This window comes from Nelusetta ayraudi, unplaced genomic scaffold (genome assembly GCF_046127955.1).
Source record: "Nelusetta ayraudi isolate G7.1 ecotype Tasmania unplaced genomic scaffold, CSIRO-AGI_Nayr_v1 ptg000182l, whole genome shotgun sequence".
Lineage (NCBI taxonomy): Eukaryota > Metazoa > Chordata > Actinopteri > Tetraodontiformes > Monacanthidae > Nelusetta > Nelusetta ayraudi.
In genome coordinates this window covers 671,811-692,500 of record NW_027466231.1, presented here as the reverse complement: position 1 = coordinate 692,500, position 20,690 = coordinate 671,811, and the positions used below count along the sequence as shown (strand labels likewise).

Below are 20,690 nucleotides of genomic sequence, written 5' to 3'. Positions count from 1 at the left end.
CAAATTGTTTTGGTTTTTTGTGCATGTGCAAAAGGGAGTGAGTGAGTGAGTCGGTGAGTGAGTGAGTGAGTCGGTGAGTGAGTCTGTGAGTGAGTGAGTGAGTCGGTGAGTGAGTGAGTGAGTGCTGGTGAAAGAGTGAACGAGGGAAGACGAGAAATGTTGCTCTCGATCCGTCGAGGTTTCAGTCGTGAGTGAATCAGTGAGCGAGTGAATCAGTGAGCGAATGAGTCAGTGAGTCAGTGATGCTGCTGCTTCACACTCCTGCCCCCCCCACAACCTGCCCTCTGCTCGACTAGCCAGCTCTCTCTCTCTCTCTCTGCTACTTTTTCTCCTGTTCTTTTTTCTTTCTCCTCTGATGGTTCATTTTTGTCTTTTTCATTTTCTTTCAATGTTCATTTCTGTTTAGTACAAAATAAAAGGTGCAACAACAGAGAAAAAAGAATATCAACCAAACTGAGATAAACAAATATATAAATAAATAAAATAATTTAAAGAGCTTTTGTTTCCTGTTTGTTTCCAAATCAAAAGTCACCTGCCAGCGTCGAGTGACAGGAAGTTGTTGTGTGTTGTGTGTTGTTGTGATGTTTCAAGCTGTTTCTTCTGCAGCTGCTGCTCCAGCGAGTCTCGTCTCCTCCGTGTCAAACTGCAGACGATCCAGCAACTAAATCTTCATCTTCTTCATCTTCTTCAGCTTCTTCAGCTTCGTCACGGAAACTCACAGAACTTTGATTTAGAGTTCAGTTCAAACTGTCAGGGAGAGGACCAGCACCTCCAGGTCCGAGGCCACGGTTCTGCACTGGAGGAAGGTGCTCTGTCCTCAGGGTGGAGGAGACCCTGCCTCAGGGTGGAGGAGACCCTGCCTCTGGGTGGAGGAGACCCTGCCTCTGAGTGGAGGGTGGAGGAGACCCTGCTCAGGGTGGAGGGTGGAGGAGACCCTGCTCAGGGTGGAGGAGACCCTGCTCTGGGTCAGCGCTGCAGCGTGAGATCAGGGGCGGATCATCGTTGTGAAGGAAGCTGAGCTGAGAGGCGGAGCTCTCGGTTTAGCGCTTGATCTGCGTCCCCACCCTCACCTCTGGTCAGGAGCGTTGGGAAGCGACCCACAGAGGGAGGTTGGCTGGGCCTGCGGACCCTGAGGAACGGGCGGGATGCCCGGGCTCACAGCTGCTCTGCTGAAGACACAAACACCCGGTCCATTCTGCCGGCCCCGCCCCCAGTGACCACCAGACTGTGGGCCTTGTGCTGGCTCTCCACTGGAACAGCTCCAGCTGTGGACCAATACGCTGTCTCCTGGAGGGACGAGGCTCCAGGTTCAACTGGACTCTGGGACACCGTGGACCCTGTCCCTGTGTTGAGGCAGGAGTTCTGCTGCCGAGGACGACGTGGCTCCGCCTCAGTCACACGGACAGGAAGTTCCTCCACAGGACTTCAGCTTTTAAATTAGAGAGCAACACATGCTTGGTTTGAAGGACTGGGAGACACTGCACCGCACTGGAGAACACTGCACCGCACTGCAGAACACCGCACTGCAGAACACTGCACCGCACTGCAGAACACCGCACTGCAGAACACTGCACTGCAGAACACTGCACCGCACTGGAGAACACTGCACCGCACTGGAGAACACCGCACTGGAGAACACTGCACTGCAGAACACTGCACCGCACTGCAGAACACTGCACCACACTGGAGAACACTGCACCACACTGGAGAACACTGCACCGCACTGCAGAACACCGCACCGCACTGGAGAACACTGCACCGCACCACCGCACCGCACTGCAGAACACTGCAGCGCACTGGTGAACACTGCAAAAGACCCGGAGATCTCAGTCATCAACCCTGCCGGGTCCGACCAGCGCCCTTCTGCAGCGCCAGACCCAGTGTTTCACTTCTTCACTGAATGAAGCGACTCACTGCGCTGTTCATTCTTTCAACCGAGGGTTTCAGTTCTTTCAATCAAACTTTTACAACGACAACTTTTATTGATGGTGCAAAACAGAGCAGGAGAATGTGGCAGCTCTTAAATGTTGTCTGTGTTGCAGAGTCCAGGTAGAACTTTCCTTTTTTAAAAGGTTGAAAAATCTTCGGTTTTTTGGTGCCAAAAAAACATTTTGTGTGCCATTTTAAATGAAAGATTGCATATTGCTTTTTGGCTCGAGTTTGATTGTTTATTGTTCATTATTATGCATTTGTTTTAGTTATTTATTTTGCTTTGTTAATTCTTTTTTTCAGAATTTGATGGGTTTCGGAATCGGTTTCTTTCTTTAAATAAAATGTGCTTGTAAAAATCAAAGTCGTCTTCTTCTTCTTCTTCTTCTTCTTCCTCCCAGTGCCTCTTCTTCTTTATTCCTGTTCCATCCATCCCAGAAGAAATCCAGCTGCGGTTGTCTCGCTGCAGCGCCCTCCAGCGGTGGCTGACACACAGTGACTGCAGTCGTCTGTCAGATGGCCCTTGTCTGCTGCCGTAGTAACTTAGCGTGACTATCGGTGAGGCGCTGAGTCAGTCAGACTCCTGCTCCTCCTGCTCCTCCTCCCCCTTCTTCACCTCCTCTTTCTCCTCCTTCACCTCCATCAGCATCACTCAGCACTTCCGGTGCCTCCGCCGCTATGGCGCCTCGGCGGGTGGAAACACTGCAGCATCTGTCCAGCAGCTGAGGTAACACCGAGCGCGTGCACGTCGTGTGTGTGTGCCTGCGCGTGTACTCAAATGCACGCACTTGCGTTAAAATACCTGCACGGAATTCATGCGTTGTCTCTCCTCTGGTGTGTGTGTGTGTGTGTGTGTGTGTGTGTGTGTGTGTGTGTGTGTGTGTGTGTGTGTGTGGCTGCGTTTTGCTGATTGTCAGCATCATCCATGGAGAAGGCATCACTCACTGCTGTGTGTGTGTGTGTGTGTGTGTGTGTGTGTGTATAGCGACAGACGCAGCGGCACAATGTCAGTCGGTTGTTTCTTTTGTTCGTTCTTCAGTTTAATTCAACCAGGATCGAACCACCGAAACGTGTTCCCTCCCACGCCCCCTAAACGCACCACAGCTGTGTGTAGAAGTGTTGTGTCTTGGAGATGCGCTGCGAAAATCGCTAAAAAACCTAAAAACAAAACCAAAACCATATCGATGTAAAATCATTACAATGCTTCACTGTGGACAAACAAAGTGATGGAATTGCTGACGCGGTCTTTTCTTTTGGCAGGTAGATGTGCAGGAGTTGCAGCCTGTCGCCTGTGGGAGCAGTATGAAGCTGTGTGTGTGTCTCAGCTGTTGGCCGTCACGCTCCACTGTTGTGTTGCTTCACACACTGGCCTTGTGGACAGGTAGGACCTGCAGCGGCTGCACTGTCTCTGCTTAATCAACTGTAGTTCACACACACATATATATATATATATATATATATATATATATATATATATATATATATATATATATATATATATATATATATATCCATCCCAGAAGAATATATATATATATATATATATATATATATATATGTACAAATATATATATATTACATATTTGTTAATGTGAGACAGAAAGAAAACCCTGAAGGTCCAGTGTGGAATATTTTGAGATTTTGAAGAAGAAGCAGCAACATCTAGTGGTCAGATTTCAGATTGCAGCGTCTTTCACTCTCCCTCCCTCTCCTCTAAGGAGAGCCACCTGACTGTTACTGCACTGCCAGTGGACACTGTAATGAATGCATCAACAAGCAACATGTTAAGCTTTTACCAATATAAACATCATAAATCAGGCCAGATATTCCACACTGGACCTTTAAAGGTGCACATATTTAAAAAACAAACCAACATTTGCATGCATGTGTTTCCATGTGGGCGACACGGTGGCGCAGTGGTTAGTGCTGCGGCCTCACAGCAAGAAGGTCGCGGGTTCGATTCCGGGACCTTTCTGTGTGGAGTTTGCATGTTCTCCCTGTGTCTGCGTGGGTTCTCTCCGGGTTCTCCGGCTTCCTCCCACACTCCAAAAACATGCATGTGAGGTCAATTGAAGACTCTAAATTGTCCATTCACAATGGTTGTTTGTTTCTATGTGGCCCTGCGATGAACTGGCGACTTGTCCAGGGTGTCACCCTGCCTTCGCCCTATGACAGCTGGGAGAGGCTCCAGCAGACCCCCGTGACCCTGAGCTCGGGACTAAGCGGGTGAATGAATGTGTTTCCATGTTGAGCTTCTGTTCTTTCTGCACAGGCTCAGTCAAACCATCGTCCAAGGTTGACCTGCTGCACCTGGCAGCCGTGACCCTGCAGGAGAACATCACCTACTGGTTCCAGTGCCACGCAGCCGGGGGGGACGCCAGCGGCCCACTGCTCCTCACCTGGTACCTTAACGGGGAGCAGCAGGGGCCGCCTCCTGAGCGCTGCCCTGTGGGGTCTCAGCAGCAGGAGGTGGAAGCCGCCAGACCAGCCACGCGTTGCAACAGCAGCTTCTCTCTGCAGGCCAGCAGGTGGCACCGCCGGCTGACGTGTGTCGCATCACATCCCAGGACGGGAGAGAAGTACAACAGCACGGTCGCCCTGGACGTCCACTGTGGGTCCACTGTCACTCACTTCAAATGAGCTGAGAAAGAGGAGAAAGCAGTACTGTGAAGTGGGAAGGCTAGCTAGCGTTAGCATCTTCTGAGCAGAGTTATTGAACATTTAAAATAAGAACTGAAAGGTCCAGTGTGTAATATTTGGCCTTATTATTATTATATTGGTAAAATCTTAACATACAGCCCATAAATACAGTGATAACAGTGTGTACTCACGGTACAACAGTCATGTGGTTCTCCTCCCATTAGAACGGTTCTCATGTATATATGAGAACCTCCATGGACCAGTCAGGGTCCCAGTGCTCCCAGTGAGCTGCCATCTTGCACCAGCATCTTTCTAAGGAAGCCTGGTGTGGACAATCCAGCTGCCTGACAGCAGAGTGTTTGGTATTTAGGCTGAACGCTAGGGGGCGCCCTCAATAAACCCACCAAGAAGAAGAAGAAGAAGAAGAAGAAGAAGGTGTCCAGGTTTGGGTGCACAGGGCCACCGTAGTTCACTGGCACTGAAATATGCTGCAGTCTGTTGCTGTTTCCTCTTCAAAATCTCCAAATGTTCCACACTGGACCTTTCATTTTGTAATTGCTCGAATGTTTCCGTGTTGTTACGTGAATGTACCGGGTCTTGTGTGCACCTTCCAAACCTGTGACCACTACTGCTACTGGTACCCAGTGTCATGCAGTGTTTCCTTCTCCTGCCAGTGAAGCCAGGGACCCTCACAGTGAGTCTCCACCCCAGCGAGTCCTTCCCTCCGGGACTCTTCCTGCTCCTCCTGGCTCTGGTGCCGTCCAACCCGCCCGCCACCGTCACCTTCACCGACCCGTCGGGCCACCTGGTGGCCAACGCCTCCGGCTTCTTCACCTCTTCGGAGAGTCACCCCTGGTTGACCAATCACACGCTGAGGATCATGCTGAGCGGCCTATCAGGGGAGGTGTCGGGGAACGGCAGCAGTGGGGGGGCAGCGCAGAGGAACCTCTCACTGGCAGGTCAGTCACTACCACCGGACAAGTACTCATCGTTACTTTTGTGTTTAAAAAGTTTTTTCCAAGATGCAAATTCCGTGGACAGTAATTTGTTGTTGTTGCTTGAAGTGGAGCCGTTTGCACGCTGCTGTTGTGTAGTTCAATATGAAAGCGGATATTTTAGAGGGAGGTTATTTTCCAGTCCCTCGGCTTTGGGGGTCCCTGTGTTCAGTTCAGGCCCGATGATTCCGTCACAACTTTTACATTTTGGCAAAATGATCAATAAATGTGTTGTTACATTAATGGCAAAAACATCATCATTTATACTTCCTACTGAAGTACATTTCATAACCTGCACGTCTACACTTTCACTGGACCAAAACAGTTCAATCAGTACTTTTACTGAAGTACAGAATGTGAATATTTTTGCCACCATTGGTTATTACAATGATGATGATGATGATGATGATGATGATATTACTGCCATCTGGCCTCAGTCCAGCTGTTTTCCTGATCTTCATCTGAACCACACCAGGAACAAACTGCCCTGCTGATCCTTCACTGTTTCCTGTTGGTCAGCAGAGTTCCTGCAGTCTCGTGTGGACGTTCCAATGCTTGGAATCGTTACTGGAGGAGTCATGGCCTTCATGGCCCTCCTCATCCTCAGTCTGATCGTACTCTGCCTCATGCAGAAAAACACCATCAAGACGTTTGGTAAGATCACTGCGGCTTTTGGCACCAGAAAGTTCAACAACATTCTGATGCTTCCGTGTGCTGTTTACAATTCTCAATTCTCAAATATGATACACAACCTTTTATATTGTGTTACAGATGAGCCAGTGGAGATTCTGATGACCAAGAAAAGGTCATTTAACAATGGATTCATCCTCTGTTTTACTGCTGAACTGGATGAGTAACTGTTGTCAGATTGTCACCAGCTGCCTGGACAGAGAAGAGAATGACTGGGCAGGAAACACTAGGGAGGAAACACTGGGCAGGAAGCACTGGGCAGGAAGCACTGGGGAGGAAGCACTGGGCAGGAAGCACTGGGCAGGAAACACGGGGGAGGAAACACTGGGCAGGAAACACTGGGCAGGAAGCACTGGGCAGGAAGCACTGGGGAGGAAGCACTGGGCAGGAAGCACTGGGCAGGAAACACTGGGGAGGAAACACTGGGGAGGAAACACTGGGCAGGAAGCACTGGGCAGGAAGCACTGGGCAGGAAACACTGGGCAGGAAACACTGGGGAGGAAACACTGGGCAGGAAACATTGGGCAGGAAACACTGGGGAGGAAACACTGGGCAGGAAACACTGGGCAGGAAGCACTGCAACCATGGCCCTCAGTGTGCTGAATGGGTTTCACATCACATCGACGTCTCTTTGCAGATGAAACGCTGCAGTTTTGCTTTCAGTGGGAATGATGTTTTCTCCATTGGAGCGCAGTACAAACTTTTCAGGCCTCTAAAACGGCTGCCAGGACGACTTTTGAGCTGAAACGCGGTTGATGATGTTGGAGGTGCTGTTCACTGTCCTTTGCACTGCAGGAAGTGGTACTAACACGTGCTCTCTGCTCAGTGACTCGGCCAATCAGGAGGCTGCTGAGAAGGTTGTGAGGAGCAACATTGCCCGAGAGAACATGTCCTTGCCAGCCAACATGCAGCTGCACGACCTCAACGCACTGAGGAAAGGTGAGAGGTCACGTGGCTGGAGGAGGGTAGGGGTAGGGTTAGGGTTAGGGTTAGGGTTAGCACCTCCTTCTCAGCTGCAGATGCTCAGCGCATGAAAAAACCCAAAGAAATACATGAAGGACTGGATTTATTCACAGCAAGTGGAACTGAAAAGTGTCTTGAATTCTCAGTAAGTTGCTGAATTGATGACATCTGTTGAAAAAAAACACTGAATTCCTTATTTACTTATTTTACTTATCGCTCAAAAGTTTCTACAAAGGAAGAAAACATTGACTCACATTTCTGTGAATTAAAGAATTTCCCTTCTTTGAGACTAGTTTGATAAAGTGACATGATGTGAGGGAGAAGGTTGGAGTCCAACACGCTGTCTTGTGTCTCTCTGCACATCACTGCTGGAAGCCCAAGAAGCTGCTCAGCAGAAGAGCGTGGAGGAGAGAACCAGAGAGGAAGAGGAAGACCTCTCTGTGGCCTACGCTGCCAGAGGTCAGACCACCGTCTCTTCATCCCCCGCTTTCACCTGCACTTCCATTGACAGACTGACAGACAGCAGAGACAAGCCTGGGTTTCCACAAGGGATGCAGCCATATCCATACTGGTATACTGGTACCATTACTGGTATACTGGTACCCATACTGGTATGGGCACCCATTTGGAACCCATAAGAAGCAAAAAAAAACCAAACATGTTTGCTAACAGGTTAGCCACCTTAGCTCCTTAGACCCACATGGTACCATTCATTGGTTCTGAGGTTCTAAGGTTTCAGTTTGGGTGGAGCATCAGAAAACAAAACTGGTATGAATAAACAATCCTGGGCATACCAGTAAGGGGTATGGGTATTGATACCAGTATGATACTGATATTGAGTACTTTAATTGTACTCATAAAATACGTGCCGATACTACGACACTGATACCAGTCGTATGTAGGACAATTGATTTAACTGTGTTGCAGTGAAACTTGTTCTAGGATTGTTGTTCAAATAACACATCTGAGCACAACATCTGTGGGAAAACACAATCAAAGTAGCTCCTTAATGTGTACTGGCCTCAGTATCGGTATGGATGAGTACTGAAATGCAAGTGCCGGTGCTCTACTGGTTCTGTAAAATCAAGTGTCCCTGGTGCCTCGTCCTAGTTTCCTCCCAGTGTGTTCAGGCTGCTGTTCCTCTGATGTCCACCAGGGTTCGCCAGGTATCCAATGGTGGGCTTCATCTACAGAGTCAAGAGTACCAGCAGCGAGGAGATCTGGCTCTGACCAGCCTCATGGTACTACCAGCACAAACCTTCACCACCATCCACCTGCATGCAAAACCACCTGCGACCTCGTCAGCGATGGTTTGGCACTGTGGACCCAACTACAGAAACTGCCCAGTAGGGGGCAGCAGAGCGTCCCATCAGTCAGTGGTGATGGTAAGGGAACAATAGGACGCATCTCTCTCAACATTGTGGTTTCTGTGCTAACGCCCCCTAGAGGAGACATGCTTGAACTTCACGTTATTGGGACGCAGTCAGAACGCAATGATTCCAGGACGTCCAACAACAACTGACAATTAATGACCTTTGACCGCAGCCACACCTCCCTTCGACCGCAGCCACACCTCCCTGGCCAGGGAGACTGGGGCCAGGGAGGTGTGGGGCCTGGGAGGTGTGGGGCTGGGAGACTGGGGCCAGGGAGGTCTGGGGCCAGGGAGGTGTGGGGCCAGGGACACTGGGGCCAGGGAGGTGTGGGGCCAGGGACACTGGGGTCAGGGAGGTGTGGGCCAGGGAGACTGGGGCCAGGGAGACTGGGGCCAGGGAGGTGTGGGCCAGGGAGACTGGGGCCAGGGAGGTGTGGGGCCAGGGAGGTGTGGGGCTGGGGAGACTGGGGCCAGGGAGACTGGGGCCAGGGAGACTGGGGCCAGGGAGGTGTGGGGCTGGGGAGACTGGGGCCAGGGAGACTGGGGCCAGGGAGACTGGGGCCTGGGAGGCCTGGGCATCTCTGCTGAGGCTGCTGCCCCCGCGACCCGACCCTGGACAAAGCGGCGGAAGAAGCAGCAGCAGCCACAGCAGATACTGATCTGATATGTATTCAAAAATATTGATCTCTTTTACTTTGTGTACTGATATTTTAATGAGTTGTGCATATTGTACTTGAAAAACAGGTCATAAATAATGATGTAGTTGTGTTGCCACTCACCAGGGGGCGGTGTAATAAAAGCATTATACAGCAAGAGAGACTTTACTCTGACTCATGAGGGAAACATGTTGCTGGTGTGGAATGTAGGTTGCATGTGTTGAATGTATGTGTGTGTATAAAATGACTGTAAGAAAACAACATTAAAATGAGCTGTAGTCAATTCTGTGCTGCTGTCTGATTGGCTCTCACCTGCCAGGGGAGTCTGAGGCACCATATCAACTATTTTATTATATTATATTATATTATATTATGTTATGTTATGTTATGTTATATTATATTATATTATATTATATTATATTACATTCCATTATATCATATTATGTTATATTATATTATGTTATATCATATTGCAACAAACACTGGTGCAGTTGTTCAGCTGTGGTTGTGCAACAGCAAAATGAAGTTGTGTAATTTGGAAACATGCTGTGAAATGTTGCTGTTGCGTTACAGAAATAAGCAGGTGCAAGAGACACGAATGCAGGCGTGCTTCAGTGTGTGTGTGTGTGTGTGTGTGTGTGTGTGTGTGTGTGTGTGTGCCAGGTGTTAGAGTGAGGTCACAGCTTCTTGTGGCTTTTGTTCAAACAGGAAGCAGCAGCGTGGCGATGTGGCTCTGGGTTTTTGCTGCTCTGGTTAGAAAACACAGCGGATCAGAACTTTTAACAATCAACACTTTTTTATGAGACTTTTTCTTCACATTTTGAGACTTTTCCAAGCTTCTGTGCTGCTGAAGCTCTGTGCTGCTGAAGCTCGGTGGAATGAGACTGGAAAAGCTGTTTTTAAATATAATAAAATGACTTTTATCAGCTGCACTGGGACACAGAAGGAGTTTGCAGGTGGCAGATTCTAAAATATCTTACGGTGTATTTCAGTTTATTGTGATTAAAATAACCTCACGTGTGTGAGATTTGCTATGTATTTGCAGTGCATTTGAACGAAGCCTGAATCTGCTGCATCACATCAGGAAACACATTGTTTTACATCACTTTTAGTTTGAATCTTTCTCTTCAGGTGAGCCACCATCACACCTGCAGTGAGCTGATTCAGTTGGGAACCGAGGAGTTGAGTCACTGGTTGGCCACTGGTTGGCCACTGGTTGGCCACTGGTTCAGTGACTTCAGTGAAATGGTGGCTGATGACGGCTGAGAGAAAATGGAGTCCTTCCTGTCGTTTGGCTGCGAGTTCATCACTTCCTTCAACTGAGTCAGTGAGTCATTGGAGTCCGAGTCACAGAAGGCATCAGACCATGAGGAGCCTGGCAGCGCCACCTGTTTCCCTGCCGCTGCTGCTGCTGCTGCTTGGCGTGATGACAGGTACACAGAAACCCAGACATCCCATCAATCAATGACTTTTAATGATGAAGTAACTCCTCCGTGTTTCTCCTGCAGCGCCGTCACTTGCAGCAGCAGCGTTCACTTCACTTCCAGCTTCAAAGTTGATGAATGTGTTTTAATCTTCTTCTTTGTGTTGAATTTACACTCGCTGTCTGCTTTTTCACCATTTTATCTTGTTGTTAATGTCGACCAGTTTGAGTTACATTTAGTCTGCAGTGTGCCGTATAATTGAACTTCCTCGCCAAAGTAGAAATGTGTGTGAAGCTTAACTGGGTAGAAACGTTACTAAATGTATGGACACACATTTCACATTTACCAGGATTCTGCTGATATCTCTTCTCCTCTCTCTCCTCTCTTTCCTCTCTTTCCTCTCTTTTCTCCCTCGCAGCAGCAGCAGCACAACAACCGACCATTTCGTCTAAAACCACCTCTGATGGAATTGTGCTGACTTGTGAAACGGGAACATGGACTGAAATGAAAAATGGAAATAAAACTCTCAAGTTAACATACAACGATGGAAACACCGGCAATTACACATGTACTTCTCCGGAAAACAAAGCAGAAATCTTTGTGAAATTCCGCAGTAAGTTCTGCTGCTTGACTTTATTTTCTGTCGTGAAGAGGAAGTGCTCGAGAATCACTTCCAGTCAATGGAAATTAATTCACAATATTCATTTTTTCCTGTGTGTGTGTGTGTGTGTGTGTGTGTGTGTGTGTGTGTGTGTGCGTGCGCGCCAAGCCTGTGATAACTGTGTGGAGTTGGACCCTCAGTCCATCGCTGGACTCGTGGTGGGAAGCCTGGTGGCCACAGTGGTCATTGCAGTGGGCGTTCATCTGGTTGCATCTCCACCTGCCACGGCTTCAGTCTCCACCAATAAGAAAAGTAAAGTCCCTTCATCTTCTCGTCTTCATACACTACATTATGGCAATATAGCTGTTATTATTATTATTATTATTATTATTATTATTATTATTATTATTATTTATTTCTATTATCAATAATATAGAATTGCAAAATATATAAACATGATCGTCAATAACATAATCATTATAAATACACATTTGTAATTAAACATATTATAAATGTATTCAACAGAGAAAATCACTTGTTTTCTCTGTTGGAAGTGAATTTTACCAAAAACTTTACTAAAATATATATTTTCTATTTTTCTTACTTTTTTAAAAACCATCCTCACGATGAAAAACCCTTTGGAAATGTATTTCTAGATTGTTCATGTGATAATTGTTTCTTCAGGAATGAGCCTTCAGCATGCTATTGTTACAACCACCTTCAGTATTTCATGTATCAGCACTGATGGACATCATCACACACCTGCTGTCATCTTTGTGTTTCTTTGACTTAATATATGTGACGTTCTAAAAACACCATGCAGTTCTTTTGTTCTAAAAATGCTTCTCTTTTATTTTGAAATGCCCAATTAGAATTACTAATAAAATCAAGTCAAATTTGATGTCACCATCAAAATGTCTGATCGATAGTTATTACCATGATCATATCTGGGAAAATACACCAAATCATAACACGTAATCCAAATATACATTTGGATTTTGTTTTGAAATAAAAAGCACAACAGTTCTAATCGTCAGACTATTTAGGAAGAAAAGATTGAAATCATGACAACACATTTGTGCCTTCAGTCTTTGTTAACCTGCAACTTAAAACAAGAAGAATCCGACCTCTGTTCATAAACATTCCTCATTTGTCATTTTTCACTCAACATTTCTTTTGTCAGGGTCGGACAAAGAACCTCTTGTGCGAAATGAAGCTTCCCAGAACGACCCCAATTACCAGGTGAGTCCAGACACGGTCATCTCCATTCTGTTTGGGTCACAGAATCTCATCCATCAACCATCAGTCTGACACCCTGGCAGGGTTCAACAGTTGAACCCCCGGGCCGATGTTCCCATCGATAAACCAGGTCTGTTGTGTGAATCTGCTGACAAGAAGATCGGCGCTAAAAGCTCAGAGAAATAAACTCCTGGGACATCAGACTCAGCACAGGAGGGGGTGGAAACAACAACAACAACAACAACATAAACAAAACACAACACAATTACGGAGACAACGGGTTAGGGTTAGGGTTAGGGTCAACACACATCCTGGAAAGCAGCGACTCCAAGTGTCTATAGTGTCTATTTACATACAGACATAAACACATGTAATGCATTGATTTATGTCAGAGGGCCAACCTGTTGTCCCCCAAAACTCCTTTTATTCCAAGAGCCACGTCTGAGTCATTGAGCTGCAGCTGTTGATTCATTTTAAAGTGATTTCATCCATTCATTATTTCATCCATTCATTATTTCATCCATTCAATGCCGAACCATTAGACAACGACTGTCCTCTCTTTCTCTCCTCTGTCTCTCTCACTCCATCCACCAGCCTCTCAACGTCAAGGGGGTGCAGACGTACGATAAACTCAAACCGAACAGCAGAAGATGAAGATGAAGATGAAGATGAAGAGCCGCCATGGAGACCAGCGGAGCCGGAGATACAAACTTCCATGCGCTACCTTGAATTGACAGCATTGCCTTCACATGGAACTGCATTTTTAGAGTCCGTCTCCGTCTCTGTCTCTGTTTTCACATCTTGTGGTTGAAGGTCCAGTGTGTAAATACCTGGAAGTTTTGAAGAAGAAACTGGATTGTCCACACCAGGCTTCCTTAGATGTGGTTTTGAAAATTAATGTCACCAGAGCCCCAAATTCACTCAGAGTGACTCACACACAGGGGAGCAGGCCATTGGTCCGACGTCCCAGTAGTCCGACCTTCGGACTATTGAGACGTCAGACTATTGGTCCGACGTCACAGTAGTTCGAAAGTTGGACTACTGGGACATTACAGTGTTTTCTATTGGGAACTTCCAATAGAAAACACTGTGACGTTCCAGTAGTCCGACATTCCATTACTCTGAAAGTCGGACTATTGGGACATCGGACCAGTAGTCCGACCTTCGGACTATTGGGACGTCAGACTATTGGGACGTCGGACTATATGGTACTAGTATCTTTTGTGGAAATCACGCTGATACGATCAAGTTGTCATTTGTAACTTCAGTAACCACGGTAAACAGGATGTGGCTGCAGGGTGGCTAACCAAGACCTTCTGGACACAGTGAAACTGGGTTCCACTGGAAGTTCCACTGGTAGTTCCTCTTCTATTCAGCTGGATGTTGCTGTTTGGAGTCCTCCTGCTTTCATTATGGACTCTTTATCATTTTGTTTCATTTATATTCATGCTTTAAATCTGAGGCTTTTCCTCCTGATTCTGTTTGCTGATGATACAATCTTTATTTCTCTGAACGCTAGTGTTGCCTCTCTGATTGTTGTGCTGAATGATGTGTGATGTGCTTACTTGCTGCCTCTCAGTGCTTTTAGATGACAAAAATAAAAGTTATTCCAAACATTAATCATGGATTCTTTTTCCAAGTATCTCACGCCAAATTCTTACAAGTAGTTATTAATCGTCTTAACTGGAAAATCATGTTGATTATGGGCTGTTTCCACAAAGTCGGGTGAGTTTCTGCTTCTGCGTTACAAACCCGGTGTTTGCAGCGACGCCGCAAAGCGAAACTGAACACGTTTGGGTTGGGAAGTTTTGAATGCAGCGTCCCAAAACTGCCGAGAACTGTGTTTTCTTTGTTTATCGGAAATGATGATGTCGTAGTCCCGCCCCCGCGACGCCTCGTCACAACCTCAGCAGGTCGTGAGACGCACTGGAAACTGACTTGTGTGTCACTGCTGCAGCAGAGTGTCAGGCTGAAACCTCCTGCTTCTCCTGCACAACAACCAAGCACACAATAGCAGACAACAACACAATAACACAATAACACAACAGCACACGCTACTCTTGGATGGTGTGCAGAGGGGAAATCATGACAACACAAGTGATTTGCAAACCTCCTCTTTAACTTTGCCATTCATTGTTTAGTTCATAGGATGACTCGGACATCCAGCCAGAAAACATACATGACCAAAATGTGGGTGAACTTTGACCTTCACGACTCCCAGTCGACCTTCTCATGGGGCTTTGTGAGGCTTTGTGCTCTGAAGCAGAAGTTCAACGTTGTTGTTTCCCCTCTTTGTCTTTTCTCGAGTGATCTTTGTAATCTTTGTAGTGCTAATGTTGTTAGCCACATGCTACTTCTGGCAGTACTCCGTGTGATCTTCCAGGTCTTCTTCTGCTTCTTCTTCTTCTTCTTCAGGAAGTAAAGTCGCAGCGCCACACCAGGTCTGGCAAAAGTACTGCAGCGTTGTCAGTGGTTAGCGGTGGTTTCCGTCTCACTGCGAACATTTCTGGAGGCCGCTTTGTCTTCATAACGGTTCAGAAAGTACTGCGTTCATGTCAGCGCATTCTAAGAGATCAACACCATCTGCACCACTGTTCAGGAAATACTCATCATTCCCAACTCACAACCACTTCCTGTCCTGATTATTCACTTCAGAATAAATGTGTATGTCATCGGGCATCCACACACACACACATGGACACAGTAGTTGTTGACACTTGACCTTCTGTGGTACATCAGCAATCAATGTGACTTTACATGCACAAGCCTGATGTCTTGGAATGTCTTCAACTTGACCTCAGAACGACCTCTTCAAATCAACCAAGCAGAACAAGTGAAGGACTAGGGTTAGGGTTGGGACTAGGGTTAGCCTAACCCTAACCCTAACCCTAGTCCTCATTTCTGGGACTGAAGATTTCTTTGCTTTTGCTGGAGTTGTTTTCTACGTTCTCTCGCTCTTCACTTGTCTGGTTTATTCGGTGTGGCTGCTGTTGTTGTTTTAGCTGTGCTTTTGTTTTCTAGGCTTCCTGTTTGTGTTTGTGTGAGAACTATCAACAAGACTTTTTTTTGATTTCATGTGCTGAAATAAACAATCAAACAAACCCAGTGAGTCTTTCCTCCTAAAAAGTTGTTTCCTGAACGCGTTTCAAAGTTTGACGGTGGATAAAACCGTGTTTACATAACCACTAATAAGTGTAAATACACGTCACGCAATATTAATTATACTGAAAAGTTAAAAAAGTAAACAATAATAATAACTGGATTGTGTGTTTTTGATTGGGTTGCAGCTTTGAGGGCAGTAAATCATACAGTTTATACGTAGATGTATAATAATAATATAATAATATTCTATAGACATTCTGTATTGTTGCACTGTTCTTCTAAATGGACTCCATGATGAGAAAGAAAAACAGAAGATGTTCCTGAGACTGAGAACAGCAGCAGCAGAGCAGCAGCAGCAGTTGAGAAGCTGCTTTACAAAGAGTGAAGAGGAGAAGAGGAGGGTCGTTATCTCAAAACCATCTCACACACACACACACACACACACACACACACACACACACACACACACACACAGCCCATGTGGTGTGTGTGTGTGGGAGGTGTTTAACTTCGAGACACAACTGAACTTGCAGGTAGTTAAACTTTTGATCTCATTCAACACAAACTACAAACTACAGGCTGTTGTTTTTCTCTTGATGTGCGGCTGGAAAACAATCTTTCAAAAAGACGAAGAAGAAGAAGAGAGAAAGATTTTCCGCCGCCGCTCACGTACGAAACTTTCCGATGTTGCCGCAGTTTGTGAGTCTGCTTCACCAGCGGCAGAGTCACATCCGGTGAACACACACACACACACACACACACACACACACACACACACACACACACATTTGTGGTTCCAATCAACGTTTTTTTTTAATGTAATTGAATAAACATGACACAGTTACTGCAGTTACAAGACAAAGAATTTAAAAAAACAACAACAACAAAAAAAAACAAACAACTGTGAAGGTTGTCACTGTTCCCGGTCGTTGTAGCCGTGGAGTTGTTATAATAATAATAATAATAATAAGATAATAATAATGATAATAATAATGATAATAATGATAATAATAATAATAATAATTAAAGCTGCAAGCAGCGTTGCGGCACTGAGCCGCCGTGGCCTCTGCCGACCCCTGCATGCAGGATCCAGGTATGTTAAGGGGGTGAAATTGGGGTTTGGAGCGACGCAGCCGAGAAAAATAATAATAAACATATGAAGAACAAACGGGTCTTCGCCCAAGTGAAGATCTGCTCTGATGACAGCAGGCCTTCGCCGGGGCTCAGTCCCAAACTATTATTGTTATTATTATTGTCATTATTATTATTATTATTATTATTATTATTATGAAGAGCAGAAATAGTGGCATCTTGAACATTAAAACAGTGAGTGGACTTTTTGGTCCCCTAGATTTTTTTTACATTTTTTTTCTATAATGAAATTATAAATTGATAATAGAAAACATTTCAACATGAATTTTTCTGATGTTGTTAATATTTGTTAGTTTTAAAGATGGATAATAATTAAAATCTCTTTACATTTACAAAAGTAGCAGCCGACCGTCCGTGTGAGCCGCAGTCGCTGTTTCAACAGGTTTCCAAGCAGGATCAGCTTCAGTCAGTCAGTCAGTCAGTCAGTCAGTCAGCTTCCTCCTCTCCTCTTCTTCTGCAGATTCTCCAGCTCCACTCAGCACCTTGCTGAGGTTCCACTGCGTTCTTACATCCCCAGTCTGTTGACCTTGGAGTAGGTTCCATGAGAACTGGTGCGAGGGTCCAGAGCCTGCAGACACCAAGAGTGGAGACCACCACAGGTCGCTTTGAGACGTGAGAGGACCAAGGCCTTGACCTCAAGTACTGACGAGTACCGACAAGTACTGACGAGTGCCAACAAGTACTGACGAGTACCAACAAGTGCTGACAAGTACTGACGAGTACTGACGAGTACCGACAAGTACCGACAAGTGCAGACAAGTACAGACACAACAACACAATCAAAGCACCTTCTGGTTAGTAGGGTTTGATGTTTGGAATCAATAGTTTCAATCAATAATTATAGTTAATAGTTTTACTGCCATCTGACTGTACAATAACCAATACAATCAATACCCGTACTGATGGAACTGCTGCACAGAGGAGCTTTTAAAATAGGAAATACACACCTCATAATCAGGAGAGGGGACGGCAGGACCGCGGCCTCTAGGGGGAGCCGCTGCTGAAAGACGATGACATAACGTTATGAAAGTTTTATTTTCCAGAGGAAACGGCGATTCTGTGCTTCCAGTCGGTAGCGACGACACAAAAGCAGACATGTTTGCAGAGAGTGTCATCAGCGTAGATTGAAATGCAATAGTTTGAAAAGTTACGCAAGCACAAGACACTGAAAGACACACAAGTCACTTCAGTTGTGTGTTGTTTCCCAGTTGTGTGTCTTTGTACAACCTTTGGGAGTGTGTGAAGCTGCCGCTGAGCTTCTCTTCTGGGAGCACTTGTAGGTGATGAGCATCACCAGCAGTGTCAGCAGCACGTCCACGACGATGGCCACCATCATTTCATATGGGGTCAGTTCAAAACAGTTGTCGCACACTTCAAGAAAGAAGAGAGCGGGTGAAGAAGTGACGGCCGACACTGCTGGAGCATTGACAAGAGTCTGGAGGAGTCGCTCACCTCTTCCCTGCACGTAGAAGTAGTATTTTACAGTACTACTATCAGTACCATATTCACAGTGATACAGGCCTTTAGCTGTATCATCATAGGGTCTTAAAAGTGTGGATTCCTCACTCCCAGGAATAATACTGCCCTTGTGGAACCACTTCCCGTTTTTCGGACAGGTCATTGTGAACATTTTCCCCGAGAATTCAACTCCTGTAACTGCAACAGCAACATGTTGAACCTCTGGGATCACCTGCGGTTTTATTTCTTTCATTACACAAAGAATTTTAAAACTCCAAAACTCTTTTTTTGAACCATTGTGTTTGCTGCTTTGCTGTATCATCGGTAAAGCATCCAAATTAAATTACAAAGCAGAACAATCATGTCCTGATAAAAGTACTAGCACTAGTGCAGTACAATAGGAAACCACATACTGTGTTAAACTTCATAGGGTAAAAGATGGAAGGTGTAGGAATTAAACACTGAGCAGTGAAACTCATTACAGAGCAACGCCATTATTTTGAAATGAAAATACTTTCAATATAAAATGAATCTTCAGTGTAAATGAAATGAAAAGTCAACGTTACCTTGGTTAGCCTCGACAGAAGCTGCTAGCAGGACAGCGACCACAACGCTCACACACACACATTTGCGAGTCATTTTCCCCAAACTTTCCTCCTATAATATTATATTAGCTTTAGCTTTAGCTTTTTACCCTATAGTCCAATATGTCTGATTGCAAAAGAAGAAAGTGTATAAAAATAAATCTTTGTGTTTTCTGAGAAAGACACAAAGTATCTTCGTCCTTCCCTCCCCTGCTCTCTCTCTCTCTCTGTCTCGCTCTCTCTCTCTGTCTCGCTCTCTCTGTCTCTCCCCCCCCCTCTCTCTCCCCCCACACACACAGGAAGTGTTCTTTTTTCAAAATGAAGACTGCGTTGAGCCTTAAAATGGAGTTGAGCTTCCTCCACTTGTTGAACAGTGCCGATGTCTCTTTGAGTTTGGAAACTTGTCTTCTGTTCTGAACATTGATTATGTTAGGAAGTGTTTTACATACTTTTTAATATGACGGCGTGCATGTGAGTTGTTGCACAGTGTTCTACAGTCAAGGCGTTTCCATCGCAATGATTCATTATTTCATCATCTTGTCAAGCAGCTGAGGAGTTGGGACGATGGCGGCTGAGCTCCTGAGGTTCATGTCTGCTTCATGGCTTTAGTTTATCTTCAGCATCTTTATTCAGTGTGGATGTGCAAAAAACAAGGTGACCAGTGGGTCAGGGTCAGGCTCATAAACAACTGTTGACAATGGTCATTATGACTCTGGTCCATGTCCGTGCAGTATTGAACTGAGTGGACCAGCAGATCTTCCATCCGTCCCTCGGCCCTAATGGCAGATGTTCCATCACTCTGCTCCATCACTCTCTGCTCCATCACTCTCTGCTCCATCACTCTCTGCTGCCCTCCTTTGCAGGCAGTTGTCCAGACACCTCTGAGCAGGACCAACCTGGCAACTTGGACCCTCAGGTTTCAGCAACCTTCAATCAATCAGCAATCAATCGATTGATAAACTAAAAATGCAAAGTGCCTCACAAAATAAAATACAAACTATATATTTGAAAACTCTTCCCCCCTCCCTACTCTCCGGGGCGCCGCAGCCACAGAGACCGCCTGTCTCTCATGCCAGACTGCTGGTGTGCAGCGCCCCCCTTCAGGAAACACTGGAGATGAAAAGTAAAAGGTTAAAAGGCAGTGAGGGAGGATAATAAATAGACACAAATATTAGTAATAATATATCTGAAGACGTCACGATCTGTTGTTTGTGATTCCTCTTTTATTTTTGATATCTTGTTTCCTGGAGTATTTCCTGCTTTACTTCCTGTTTCTCTTTTCCCACTAAAAGCGCGACTATTTCCCTGTGAAATGTCGGGCTTTGCTCTTGGTGAATTGTTGAGTTTCAGTTCGACGCGCCCAAGCGTGCTTGTGATAAACAAAAATTCTGGAGGATGCGGCGATCCACTGTTCAGATTGTTTATTTGCAATCCAAAAACAAAAAACAAAAAACAAAAACGGTCTTACCGCGACAGCGGACAATGCGGCACAGGTTGCTTGCAAACTCACAGATCGACAAAGTAATCCAACAATCGTCAAAAAATTAGAAATCCAAAAAGTGCTTGAAAAGCGGTCTAAAACTGTTTGGCTGCATTCAACTCAAGAGACCTGCCGGCCCCGTTAACCACCCTAATATAGTTCAGGTGCTGCAGTCACCTGCCTATGGTGATGTGGGGGCGTGGCCCTTAGCGCAACCAATACTAAGAAAATACTAAATAAATAAAACAATTACTTTTGTGTCCATAATTAACACATTAAGCCACAGTGCAAATAAATCAGAAATAAGGAAAGAAAATAAATATTTTGGCTCCAACACCCACCTTTTTTGATTTTGATTTTCCTCACCTGTGTTCCTGAACCTGATAGTGCTCAGCAGTGTTCCTC

At 45.7% G+C, this 20,690-nt stretch overlaps 4 protein-coding genes across 9 annotated transcripts in view; 3 read left to right on the top strand and 1 right to left on the bottom strand.

The window, feature by feature from the left end:
- The window catches only part of sik3 (SIK family kinase 3), a 25,257-nt gene extending 24,761 nt beyond the window's left edge, over nt 1–496 (top strand). For both annotated transcript variants that reach the window (XM_076015182.1, XM_076015183.1), the window contains exon 25: nt 1–496. This exon is cut by the window's left edge and continues 3,227 nt beyond it. The gene's annotated coding sequence lies outside the window, so the exon portion shown is untranslated.
- Nucleotides 497–2,366: 1,870 nt separating this feature from the next.
- tmem25 (transmembrane protein 25) lies at nt 2,367–8,739 on the top strand. 3 transcript variants are annotated; one of them, XM_076015223.1, is made up of 10 exons: nt 2,367–2,477; nt 2,576–2,656; nt 3,190–3,310; nt 4,202–4,540; nt 5,244–5,528; nt 6,084–6,218; nt 6,336–6,369; nt 7,081–7,193; nt 7,593–7,676; nt 8,374–8,739. In XM_076015223.1, exons 3-10 carry the CDS (start codon nt 3,232–3,234, stop codon nt 8,445–8,447), a joined length of 1,143 nt encoding a protein of 380 aa, XP_075871338.1. In that variant the 5' UTR covers nt 2,367–2,477; nt 2,576–2,656; nt 3,190–3,231; the 3' UTR covers nt 8,448–8,739. The 3 variants fall into 3 exon arrangements, with proteins under 3 accessions (XP_075871338.1, XP_075871337.1, XP_075871339.1); XM_076015222.1 differs by having other exon boundaries at nt 2,425–2,656; XM_076015224.1 differs by having other exon boundaries at nt 2,428–2,656; nt 6,087–6,218.
- Nucleotides 8,740–10,528: 1,789 nt separating this feature from the next.
- Nucleotides 10,529–14,129, top strand: LOC142881153 (T-cell surface glycoprotein CD3 gamma chain). Its single transcript, XM_076015242.1, has 5 exons — nt 10,529–10,678; nt 11,088–11,282; nt 11,439–11,582; nt 12,454–12,512; nt 13,104–14,129. Exons 1-5 carry the CDS (start codon nt 10,612–10,614, stop codon nt 13,161–13,163), a joined length of 525 nt encoding a protein of 174 aa, XP_075871357.1. The 5' UTR covers nt 10,529–10,611; the 3' UTR covers nt 13,164–14,129.
- A 2,269-nt stretch (nt 14,130–16,398) lies between these two features.
- Nucleotides 16,399–19,049, bottom strand: LOC142881152 (T-cell surface glycoprotein CD3 epsilon chain-like). 3 transcript variants are annotated; one of them, XM_076015239.1, is made up of 5 exons: nt 18,788–19,049; nt 18,216–18,419; nt 17,991–18,134; nt 17,711–17,763; nt 16,399–17,331 (listed from the first exon to the last, which is right to left on the bottom strand). In XM_076015239.1, exons 1-5 carry the CDS (start codon nt 18,858–18,860, stop codon nt 17,269–17,271), a joined length of 537 nt encoding a protein of 178 aa, XP_075871354.1. In that variant the 5' UTR covers nt 18,861–19,049; the 3' UTR covers nt 16,399–17,268. The 3 variants fall into 3 exon arrangements, with proteins under 3 accessions (XP_075871354.1, XP_075871355.1, XP_075871356.1); XM_076015240.1 differs by having other exon boundaries at nt 17,711–17,760; XM_076015241.1 differs by having other exon boundaries at nt 18,216–18,413.
- Between the last annotated feature and the right edge of the window lie 1,641 nt (nt 19,050–20,690).

Coding starts and splice junctions, on each gene's coding strand:
- tmem25 (XM_076015223.1), top strand. CDS start 3,232: ATGAAGCTGTGTGTGTGTCTCAGCTGTTGGCCGTCACGCTCCACTGTT. Junction 6,219..6,335: donor AAACACCATCAAGACGTTTG/GTAAGATCACTG, acceptor ATTGTGTTACAG/ATGAGCCAGTGGAGATTCTG. Junction 7,677..8,373: donor TGTGGCCTACGCTGCCAGAG/GTCAGACCACCG, acceptor GATGTCCACCAG/GGTTCGCCAGGTATCCAATG.
- LOC142881153 (XM_076015242.1), top strand. CDS start 10,612: ATGAGGAGCCTGGCAGCGCCACCTGTTTCCCTGCCGCTGCTGCTGCTG. Junction 10,679..11,087: donor GCTGCTTGGCGTGATGACAG/GTACACAGAAAC, acceptor TCTCCCTCGCAG/CAGCAGCAGCACAACAACCG. Junction 12,513..13,103: donor AGAACGACCCCAATTACCAG/GTGAGTCCAGAC, acceptor TCCATCCACCAG/CCTCTCAACGTCAAGGGGGT.
- LOC142881152 (XM_076015239.1), bottom strand. CDS start 18,860: ATGACTCGCAAATGTGTGTGTGTGAGCGTTGTGGTCGCTGTCCTGCTA. Junction 18,135..18,215: donor CTTCTACGTGCAGGGAAGAG/GTGAGCGACTCC, acceptor TCTTTCTTGAAG/TGTGCGACAACTGTTTTGAA. Junction 17,332..17,710: donor TCCCCTCTCCTGATTATGAG/GTGTGTATTTCC, acceptor TGGTGTCTGCAG/GCTCTGGACCCTCGCACCAG.